The 11,573-nt window shown below is 47.0% G+C and overlaps 1 protein-coding gene across 1 annotated transcript; it reads left to right on the forward strand.

Moving 5' to 3' along the window:
• Positions 1-3,377: 3,377 nt before the first annotated feature.
• On the forward strand, positions 3,378-11,573 carry PHYH (phytanoyl-CoA 2-hydroxylase; the record flags this gene model as incomplete). The annotated part of the gene is made up of 8 exons (XM_008936560.1): positions 3,378-3,433; positions 3,982-4,092; positions 4,211-4,376; positions 5,034-5,115; positions 6,659-6,840; positions 7,628-7,777; positions 9,171-9,302; positions 11,349-11,573. Coding segments are annotated over 8 exons (933 nt in total), but the record flags the coding sequence as incomplete, so codon positions are not given.

Here is an 11,573-nt window from a genome sequence, read left to right on the forward strand (position 1 = left end):
CTGGGCAGCGCTTCCCCTGGCAGCCCCGGCCCCTGCTCTGGGGTCAGCACCCGTCCCACCCCTCTCCAAAACCCTCTTGCTGCCTGCCGCTTTCTCCCTGAGCTTCAGCCCTGCAGCCCGTTAACAGGACAAGAAGAAAGGGCCTCATATTGTGCCAGGGGAGGTTGAGGGTGGGTATTAGGAACATTTTCTTCACTAAAAGTTTTGTCAAGCCCTGGAACAGGCTGTCCAGGGAAGTGGTTGAATCGCCGTCCCTGGGTGTGTCTAATGGTCGCGTAGCTGTGGTGTTTGGGGATGTAGTTTAGCAGTGGGCTTGGTAGGACAAGGTTTATGTTTGGACATGATGGTCTTAAATGTCTTTTCCAACCTAAACTATTCTATCGTTCTGTGATTCTTTGATCCTGTCTGATGAGCTGTCCCCCTCCTCGCAGCCCCCCCATGGCACATCTGCCCCAGCACTGGGTAGGGGGGTTACCTGCAGCCAGTTTTTCTCCTAGAGATATGTGGGTTTGGTGGAGATAAAATCTGCAAGACTTTACAATTGCACAGCAAGTCTCAAACTTTGTTGAGGGATACAGACCTGACTGGTAGACCAGCAGCAGGACAAACATCGAGGTTTGGTTTGTGAGTGGGAAATGAGGTGGAAATGTTGAAGGCTGCCAGCTTTATGGTAGATAAGAGAAAGGAAATGAGAGCAAAAAAAAGTGTTAATGGTGGTCTGTCCCATGTTTCCAAAAATTAAATAAAGACTTAAATAAAGACTGCTTGCTGGTAGTATTTTTAAAGCTGCTCCCATAAGTCTTGCTTTAAAAAAAAAAAAACCACAGAATTTTTTAAAGGCTGCTGATTCTTGGTGAGAGCTGAATGCTGACAAGTTCCCTCTGAATTATAATAAGTTGGTAAAGAGATCAAATGGGATGTAGGAGTCTTCAAACTTATTTACAATATGAAGACGGATACTAGTGGCCTCAAACTGCTGTGAGACAAAGGTGCAAGCAGTAACACAAAATTAGAAGTGCTAGGAAAAGCACCTTGGTTGTAATGACAGAGTAAATAGAGGCACTGCACGAGCTGATCTGTTTTTAAATGCAGCTACAGTGGTCCTGATGCAAAGAACTTTGGACAAACATTTGACTAAGCTGGACTGGAGCAAGAAAGGCACGTGGATAAAGTAAACAGCAGAATCTAATAATAATAGATCAATTTGATATATGCTGCATCAGTGCACAGGTTTTGTTTTAATCTCTGGCTTTGGTGATTTGGGCAGGACAGTCACCTTTCCTCCCAGAATATGCCTCTCCTTTTACAGAAGGAGAAATATCTTGATAGCAATGCCAGTTACCATCAAAGACACAAGATGTGAAAGCCACCCGAGGCCTGTGGGGTCTGTGCACTGCCCTGCTGGGGTGCAGACCTGTGCACCCTCCCCTCTCTGCTCAGTGAGCCCTGCAGCAGGGCTTAGGTGCCTTCTGCCAGCTCACCCAGGCTCAGACCTTCCCAGCCTAGGAAAGAGAGCATCCTCTATTTAAATTTAAACCTCCATAACCGATAATACCTTCTCGTGGCCTCGGGAAGGAGAGGAAGCAGCAGAAGGTGGAATGTGGAAAGACTTCTTTGGAGCCAGGGTGTGCATCAGAAGCACCAGCACTTACCTCCTTATGGGAGGGCAGCTGAGAAAAAGCCACCTTGACAGGTGCCTGTGGAAGACCTTTAGAAAAGCTTCTGGGGATCTTGAATCTTGCTGTGACTGTGCTTGGTCTGTCACAAAGCTTTTACTTGGTTCTGAATGGTCCCAGGTATTGTATTGCTTTTGCAGTTGGCTGACAGGCCTGTGAATACATTATTCCCAAAAAGGGGTGTGGGATGGAAACAGAAAAGTTTCAGTATTCCATGTCTCCACCAAAACAAGCTGCTAAAGGTGTCAGCTCCTTCTCATCCTGTGTACCCCTTGTTTTCAGTTGTCTAAGCAGCCCAAACTTGTCCTGTGAGCACTGCAGGTGGCAAAAGCAAAACAAGTAGAAGTGCTGCAGAGCCTGGGAGGAAGATGTTCAGAGTCCAGTGCTTGGTGGGCTTGTCTGCTGTCCCCCACTTCGGGGAGGTGGAGGTGTGCTGAGGTGTAGTGAGGGCATCACAGCTGGAGTTCAACCAGTGCCTGTGTCTCCATCAGCCATCTGTGGATGTTTGAGAACCTGAACGACCAGGAGTCCCATTTTCACTGAAATTGGACCTGGAATGTGGTGTGTGGAGCAGTAGTGCTCACTTGAGGAACCCCTTGCTCTGGGACCTGCTGTGGTGGTTTCTGCCTGGTCTCCTCATGTCCTCTTCCTTCCCTCTCTCTTCCATTCAATTTTCAGCACCTTTTCCTCTCTCTGGCTCATTTTTGTTACAGAGTTTTGCCTGTGTTTCTTCTCCTACCATATGTGAGTCTTGACCCGCTAATATTTAAGCTTCCTGGGGTAGGGACCACAGGCACGACTGTTGTGATGAAACCTATTTCTTATTCCAGATGCTTTTGTGGCACATTTAAAAGAGAAATAGAGAAAAGGAGAGAAGTGGAGAAAAGTCTGTGGTTTACATAAAACCCTGAAGCACAGGGGTCTCCAGACATGCAGGTGCAGACCCGGAGATCTGCATGAAAATGTTCTTTATTTGTCCTTGCCACTGGGTGACACTTCGGTGCCATGGACAAAGCTTTTGTGGGGCTTCATTAGCAAGTGGAGTTTAATGACTCTGTTGATGAGAACGCCACTCTCTGCACAGGAAAATAGAACTGTGTGTACTTAAACCTGTCACAATGAATTGAGGTGGAGGACAAACCCATAGCTCGTCTGTCTTCCTGCTCTCCCCATCTCGTTTGGGAGGGCCCTCACCTCTGCAGTAACTGGGGAGAAGGTGAGGATTTGCACCACTGCGTGGGACTGTGAAGTCCCAGGTTCACCCCCTATGACTTCTGGGTCTGAGTTTGGTGCACCAGTGTTAGGAGGCAACACAGGTTTTGAGTAGATCTAGCTGCTCTGTGGAGCACAGGGAGGGAAACGGGGCAAGTAAACATCTCCACTGAGCATCGCACTGAGTGTCTTGATGTTCTGGGAGATGAGTCGAGGCCCATGGACTGCTCTGGAGTCTCAGGCATTATGTGCTGAATTTTCTATATGCATGGACAAGGCTGTACTAAACTTATTTTATACTTCTCTGCAAAACGTTCTACTCCAAAGGTGGGCAAGATTATTTTAGAAGCAAAACAAACCACAGCAGGAATTGAATGTTGGGCACAACCCTTATCTTTAAGATCACTCATGTTGTAGGATTCAGGACGCACGTGTATAGGTCTTCTGTTCTGTTGTGCTTGAGTGTATATTCCTTAATTTCCACCCCAGACAAGTGTTCCTGCTTCAGCCCAAGTGAGTGTTGTTCCTCAGCCAGCGAGGTTTCGGTAAGCTCTAGCTTCTTCCTTTGTAGAGAGAAACAAAACAATCAGCTTGCAAAACCCAGTTCTTTGTTCCACCCTAGCACACGTGTTCATTGTGAGACATTTTGTAGCTTTCATTTTTCAAGGGTATGTTCTCCTTTGTTTAATGGTAACTTAATAAAAAAGCTTAAAAGCAAAGTAAGAAGAGGTTGGAGTGGGTAATCTGACTGCAGAGATTATGCCCGTGGGCTCCAACATCTCTGCTGAGGGCTGATCCCAGCTGTCCTGCTCACTCCTGCACTTCGGGAGGGCGTGAGAGAGATGCTTTGGATTCTGTCACAGAAGTGGTGGGTGGCTGTGGGCAGGTGTTGCACAGCCATGGACACACCATACTGGTTCTGCTGCCATGTGGGGAACGCTGTGGGCCTGCAGAGCCGAGGTGGACGTGCAGGTGGGGAGGTTCCTCACTGATTCTCCTCAGCAGCTCCTGCTGCCCACACCCCCCCATCTTCCTGCTGGGTTGCTCCCATTGTTCTGCCTGGCCCTTCTAATGTGTTTCCCCTCTGTCTCAGCTACACCCTGGACAACGATGTCCTCACCACAGAGCAGAGGCAGTTCTATGAAGACAACGGGTATCTGCTCATTAAGAAGCTCATTTCTGATGAAGACATTGAGCGCTTCAGGTATGGGGCACCTGCCTCAGGTGCTGGTGGGTCCTGTGAGCAGCAGCAGCCCAGGGGAGCTCTGGGAAGCTGGATGAAGCTGGACTCTCCTAACACAGACCTCCCCTCTGCTTTGCAGGAAGGAGTTTGTGAGGATCTGTAGAAAGGAGGTGAAAATACCAGGAGCAATGATTATGAAAAACGAGTCCCTGAGATCTCAGTATGGTCAGTCTGAAAAAGTAGTTAATAAAGTGCAAGACTTCCAGGAGGACGAAGAGCTCTTCAGATACTGTACTCTGCCAGAGGTAAAATAAAAGAAAATAAACCAAATGCAGTGAAAGCGGGGGTGGTGGTGGAAGGATCTGGATGATGGTGTCTGTATTTGAATGCCCATGTGAGGAAGCTTTGTTGGGTTCCACCAGAGTCTATCCTTTATCCCTGAGAGCCCACCACTCACATAAACTGAGGAAGGAATATCAAGCCATCTTTCCAGAGCATTGTTTATGAATGATGGGTGGTGGTCAGAGCAGAAGACTTAAAGCAGTGCTCCCCTGCTCCTGTGGTGCAGTCAGGCTTGTGACCAGCCCAAATTGTGCCAGGACATCAGCAACATTTTCTGAATGTCTTTTATCCAGGCAAAGCATCTGCTCTCTGGGCGGGTCCAGCTTTGTAGCCAGTATTGATGTGGCAGAGAGCCATAGCTTGCTGGAATTGTGACTCCCCATCGTTTCAACCCCACCCAGCAGCCTGCTGCACCAGCTTCCAACTTGGCCCTTCTACCACAAATGCCATTTCTGTGCCATGCCAGATCCTGCCTCTTGTCCTGTATCCCTCCATCCCAACCTTCTCCTCCTGTGCCCAAGCCCTCAGCCAAACATCCAGATCCTAGTGCTTCCTCAGCAATCTTTCCTCTTGTCTTTCACATTTCTAGTATTTTTTTTCTAACACTTTTTTCCTTATAGCTCCTCAAATACGTTGAGTGCTTCACAGGGCCAAACATCATGGCAATGCACACCATGCTGATAAATAAACTTCCAGATACTGGTAAGGAAAACTTGGCAAATAGAGAAATCATTGTATGTATGCTGCCTGGCCAAAACTGAACTTAAGTGTTTTAGAAAGGCTGTTTGAGAAAAATGAGACAAAATGAAATTACTTTGAAGATCTACAAGGCCACTTTGGTAATAGTTTTCTGTTTACCTTGGCTCAATGAGATGACATTTCTTGTCTTTCAGTGTTCAGCAGATGTTTGTTTGCTGAAGATGGTGGTTGTCTTGGCTGCACCACTCGTGTTCAGAGTGGACAAGCAGGCTCCCTTTCAGCCAGCTGCACTTGCATGAAGGCCCAGGGTTTAAAGCATGACAAGCTTTTTAAGCTTGACTTTTCAAATGTGTCAAAACCACATTTGCTTCTGTAGACCTCTGTAAAAGGCAATAAATACAGAGATCATCTCTTGCTTGGAGTTTACACACTCCTGAGCTCACTGGCCGTTGCTGCAGACACTCATGTCATACAGCTCATGTCAAAGGTGCCAAAAGAAGGATTTGAAGCCTGGCTTTGTCTCCTGCTGCTGGAATTGAGATCATAATTTATACAAGGGTGATTGGCAGGGAGAGAGGAGGACTTTACAGTTTTTTTAAAGTAGCTTTGACTCTGCTTAAGCTGTTTCAGTTAAGTGAAGTTGAGGTCTGTGCTCTGTTTCTTATTCTCAGGTGAGCACCTTCTGAGCAAATACACAGTGCATTGTGTTATTAAAATGCTGAGCTTGCTCAGGTCATCTCCACTTGTCATCTTAAACACTCCACAGAAAGTTGTGTCATTTTCGTTTGGAAATTCAACAGAAGACTAAATATTTTTAAAGTGAAATCAAAACAATAATGGGCAAGAATTGCAAAGCTGCTCCTCCAGGTATCTGTGAGGAGTACTTTAGGAGGGATGTAGAGCTCAAGAGAGTTTTCAGTGCTGCCCAAAGTCTAAATAATATGGCAAATGAGACAAGTGGAAACATCCTAACTGAATCTACTTGAGGAACAAACTCAATGGCAAAATTGATATATAAATAATATAAAAAGATGTTTTGGTGTGGATGGTATGTTTCCATTTCCATAGTGGAAAGTGACAAAGCTTCAAAATATTTATTTTTGTGTAGACTTCATTGAAAAAAGCCTCTAGGGCAAAAGCTAATAGAATGCTGGATAGGCTGGGGAGGCTGCAGTCCATGAATTGTGATTTCTGTTTTTTTTTTTTTTTTTTTTAAAAAAGGCTTAACCAACCAACATGTGTTGGGTGCAGGGCAGACAGGGTTGCTCTGCTTGTGACACAGCAATAGATCAAATGACCACAGAGGGCACGCAGCCAAGCAGCCTGCTGGCATCCCCTGTGTCCCCATCACTGACCCAAGAGCTCTTGGTCTTGGGATGGGTTGTAAGCTAACCCATCTGGCTGCTGGGGCAGACACTGGGTACACAGAGTCTCCCCAGCAGCAAGCAGCAGCTCCTTGGGAAGTGTTACAAGTGCCGTGGTTTAATGGGCAGGGAAAGGCTTTGGTGTGTGTGATGAGACTGAAGGTTTTGCTCCTGTGTTGCAGATAAGCAGACTTTTCTCCACCCCATGCATCAGGACTTGCACTATTTTCCCTTCCGGCCCGCGGACCTCATCGTGTGCTCCTGGACAGCCATGGAGAGAGCTGACCAGGACAACGGCTGCCTGGTCGTGCGCCCAGGCACACACAGGGAGCCTCTGAAGCCTCACGACTACCCAAAGTGGGAGGTAGAGCCTCACGAGGGGCTTGGAAAGGGTGTGCAGGAGGGGGCCACATTTTGGCTGGAAGGAGCTCACCATGGAGGAGTGATCTGCAGGTCAAAGCTGATGTTTTCAGTGGTGGTTTTTCTCTTTCTGCAAAAACTGACATTGCTTCGGGAGAGAGTTGCTTGGTTGGCCTCTCTCCATGTAATCTGGGTAGATTGGCCTCTCCTCCCACCTTCACCTAGGAACAGTCCAGCACGTTGTGGCTTAGCAGCATAAAGACATGTGACAATTTTCCACTGCCCTTGCCAAATCCGAGGACTCTTTTTCATTCTGTGAATTCATCCCTGCCTGGTGAGCATGTGTACTGTCCCCAAGAGGAGAAATTAGATACTAAACAACCATATCCAATTAAATATCAAGTGGTACCTTCCTCTAACAAACAGATGTTTCCTGACCTGGCCTGGTGTTGGTGATGGTTATACTGGGAGCAGAAGGCTGGACCCCAGTGGTGGCATCAGGCTGCACTTGTGGTTTTCCCTTGTGCTCTTCTGTGTTCTTTCCAGAAGATAAATATTCCTAATAGTCTAAACCCAGGTTCAGAAAATAGAAAAAGCATTATTTTGCTGTACCTCAGGCTTAAAGAAGGAAGACTTGCAGGCAAGTGGGCAGGCTGTCAGTTGGGCACGCAGAAGACAGCGACCAGCCCAGAGGAAAGCAGATCAGTAGCTGCCTCTGCTGTCCCTCACACTGAGAATCAGCACTTCCTCTGATTTTAAACCAGTGATTTCAGCTCAGCCTTTTTTTCTAGGGTAAAACTAATAAACTTTTCCATGGGCTGCTTGATGAGGATGAGAAGAGTCCCAGGGTTCCCCTCGTCATGGAGAAGGGAGACACGGTGTTCTTCCATCCCCTGCTCATTCATGGCTCTGGCATAAACAAGACGTCAGGATTCCGAAAGGTAGGAAACCAGCTCTTGATATTTCTCACTCTTTAAAACTGTCCCCCACCTTTCCAGGTTCATAAATACGTGGATGAACTTTGTAATGAGCTTTTCACTTCCTAATACACTTTTGCAATCTCATTTTATTTTTTTTAATTTTTAAACATCTCTGTCTTTGGGGAGAAGAGCACACTGTGGGGCTGCTTGAGAAAAACAGAGCAGGAGTAGAAATGGGATGTTGGATCTGTGTAGGAAGCCTGACTGCCTGTACTTGCTTTTCCAGTAGTTCCAAATATCAGGAGCTTCTTTGACTTTTTTTCCCCTGCCCCCTTGGTATCTCATCTCTGGGTAGTAGGAACCCCCATCACCTAATAAGTGATACTTATTTATATAATAACATGACCCATTTTTCTGTTAAAGTTTTGATTACACATCATCTGTTTGTTTTGCATCATGATTATTTACTGAAACAAGCAAAGTGACCTCCTTTGGTGGCCTGAACCTTTCTCAGGAGTGGATTAATGCAGACATCTAAAGGAACTGTAGCCTGTAGTATAGCCACTAGTAGCAATGCAGATATTTCCCCTCATGGGCTCCAACAAAGGCTGCTCTATTTTTGTTTTATTTTGTCTGCATTGACTACTATATGGCGCATTCTTTCAGCCCCAGTAGCAGTTTACTGATGTTGAATTCTTTCCTCTTGCAATCCTAAAAGCAGCGAGGACATCAGGTACTGAGAGTCTCATCTGCTGGCCCTTTCCTGGCTAGTGGAGCAGTAATCCTGTTTAGTATCCCACAGAAAGACAAGAGCTTCCTCATACTGCACCAGCTCCCACCATTTTTCTGCCTTTGGGGTAAATCAGTGAGTACACTGGAGCTCTCAGAGCCAGGTCGTTGTCCAGGACCCTTTGAGATCTGACATGACCTCACTTGCAGCTGGTAGAGCTCATGTAATGAGTGAGCAGTTTTTTCTGTTGGGGGATTTCTTTTTATTTCCTCTAGACTCTGCTTAAGGAAGAATTGGTTACAGAATAGGTAGCTGGATGAGACTGGGTGCAGAAAGTAGGAGCCCTTACTGGACACCTAGGTCTGCTCCAACCTTGACTTTCCCTGTTCCCACTCTGGTTGCTAATATCCTGAGATCAGGTAGTACAGTTCATGCTGGGCGAGGGTTTGGGAGAGGAGGGAAGGAAGAAGAGCACGTCAAGAAGCAAAGAGTGTTTCTCCAGCAAGAGTATTTCTCCAGGGGGACGTTCTCAGGAGGGCAGGAGTGCTCGGAAAGGAGGAAGGAGCTCGCTGGCGTGGTCTGTGAGGGTGGGGTTGGGTGTCCATGGTCTGGGGTGCACAAGGGTTTTTTTCCACCAGTTGTTTGTAGTGGATGTGGTAGTGAGTGATCCCTGTTTCCTCACAGAGTATAAGCTGTCACTTTGCCAGCTCAGAGTGCTACTACATTGACGTCAAGAACACAACCCAGGAGCACCTGGAGAAGGAGCTGGTAGAAATGGTTTACGAGAAATACAACGCGACTTCTGTGGAGCTCAAGGTAAGAGCTTGTTACAGGCCAGGGCTGTTCCCTTGCCTCAGTCTCTCTCATGACACATTTGTGCTTTTTGCTATGCCCAGTTTGGCAGATCAAGCTGTGTCAAGTGGAGGTGCTTGGCAGAGTAAAAGACCTGGTGTTGAGGGGATGGCTGGCAGGCTTTTGGAGGCCTTTGTGCTGATAAGGCTGCTTCTTGCTGTGCTGGAGCAAGTCTGGCCTTGCTCTCTGGGCAGTCCCCTCACAGCTCTTGAGCTCTAGAAGTTCCTTCTCCAGCTCTGCTTGTCAAGGTGGCCTTTGTGAGTGTGCCATGATCCCGTCCAATGTTGGCTAAGTTGGTGGAGGTTAGATCAGCACTTTGTTATGTGACTGCTCCTGATGTTGCAGCCTATGTGAGGAGCTGTGGACTCTGCTGCTGTGAAGGCTCAGCTCTGAGGCTGCTCACATGCGCTCCTTGCACCACTCCACTTCTCCCCACTGGGCAGTGGTGGGGGTGGCTAAGGTGGCAAGGCAGGAATAGGGTGAAGTCTGTGCAAGCTCTGCCCCTCACTGCATCTCCTGGTTCAGGGTTTGTTGTGGGAAGTGTGCCTGAGCCAGAGCTCTTTGCAGTTACATTCGGACGTGGTCATCTCTCACCCTCAGCTTGTGAATGTAAGGAGGGGCAATAAATTCAGTGGTGTCCATCATTTGTATGTCCAGTTTTTACAGTTTTCCCTCCAAATGGCAGGTGTTTTTTTCTTTTAAAAAAGAAGCCACATCTGACTGCAACAGTGGACTGATTGTTTTTGGTTAAATATAATCCCACATCAGTTGTTTAGTCTTGACACTGCAGCAGGTATGTCAGCAGCAGAATACATCTGCCTCAGAGGAAAAAAAGGTGTGGGGGGTTATGGACTCTTGCTGAATAACTAAAACCATTGTGTAAAAGAGAAAGCAAATCTAAATTCTTTGGGAATTCAGCTGCTGAAAGAAAAATAAACCTTGTTACTGGGGTGGGAATGTTCTGAATTTCTTAATCCACAGCAGCTCCCAAACACATGCACAGCCAGTATCAAGGCAGTAAAGTCTAGATGTAGTAGGCAGCAATTTTCTTTTGAAATTTACATATTTTGCAGATAGTGCAATATCTAGGGCACTGTGGAGGAGAGGATTTCCTTTTTCACATTTGGGGTTTCTGCTTTGTTTTGTTTTTCCCCCAGTGTGCCTGGGCATGGTGGGGTGTCCAGCTCTGTTTTCAAGCCTGTTTTACATGTTGCCTGTGAAGTTACATCTTGCTCAAATTTTGATTCCTGGAGTTATTTAGGTAGAAAGTGAAAACTGGGGGGATGTGTAGTGGGGCTCTCTCCTGCTTGTGAGTGGAAATGCCATTGTGCCTGTACAAGCCTCAGATCAGTCCGTGTGGTTTTGTGTAGCTCAAATCTCTTTTTTTAACCAGAGCTGGAGCTTTCTCTCAGAGAAGTGCCAGCTCTTACATCTCACCTTCACAAGACGGGTGATGAGGACTAAGTTATCCCCACACAGGCAAACTGAGGCAGGAGCTCTGTGAGGCAAACCTAGTCTCTGTGTAAGGGCTTGCATTCATAGCTGGTGCTTCCTGCTGGTTTCTGCTGCACAAAGAACATCCCTTGGCCACAGTATGCAGGGTGCAGTTGGTTGGTGAGCTTCTTTGGTCACCCAGAGGCACACAAGGGAGGCACTCTGCACAAGCAGGTGAGGGCCACTTCTGCAAGGGTCATGTGCTCTGTGCTGCTCATGTTTCCTCTGCTGCTGCCTTCCAGAGTGGAACCATGGGTGTCTTGCCATCCATGTAGCACCTGCAAACAGCCTGTCTCCTTGGGAGTGGAGGTTGCACCTTTTCCTTAGTTTGGGCTGTAGTTTTGTTCTTGATATTTAGGATTTGAAACGATATGCAGTAAATGTTTTGGTGTGTTTTTAGGGGTAGGAAGCTAAGCTGAGGGTGCTGTACCTATTTCCATCTCTGTAAACTGGAATGCTGGTCGCCAGCTTTGCTCCCCTCTAAGGCTTTTCCTTTGTCCCATTTTTGTTTTGAAGGATATTTGGAACTTCCGAGCACGGCTTGTACAAGGGGAAAGAATTAACCTGTAGAGCAGCCTCTGAAGAGCAGGATGGAAAACAGGTGCCTGGGAAGGAGCTGCTCTGGTGGGAGAGTGCAGGCCCTGCCTGGGCAGGCAGAGTGGTGTGTGCTTTATTGACCTCTGCATTGGTGACTTGACCAAATGCTGCACTGCAAAATCATTTTATGCTAATACAAAATAA

This window comes from Merops nubicus, unplaced genomic scaffold, assembly GCF_000691845.1.
Source record: "Merops nubicus isolate BGI_N331 unplaced genomic scaffold, ASM69184v1 scaffold7830, whole genome shotgun sequence".
Classification (NCBI taxonomy): domain Eukaryota; kingdom Metazoa; phylum Chordata; class Aves; order Coraciiformes; family Meropidae; genus Merops; species Merops nubicus.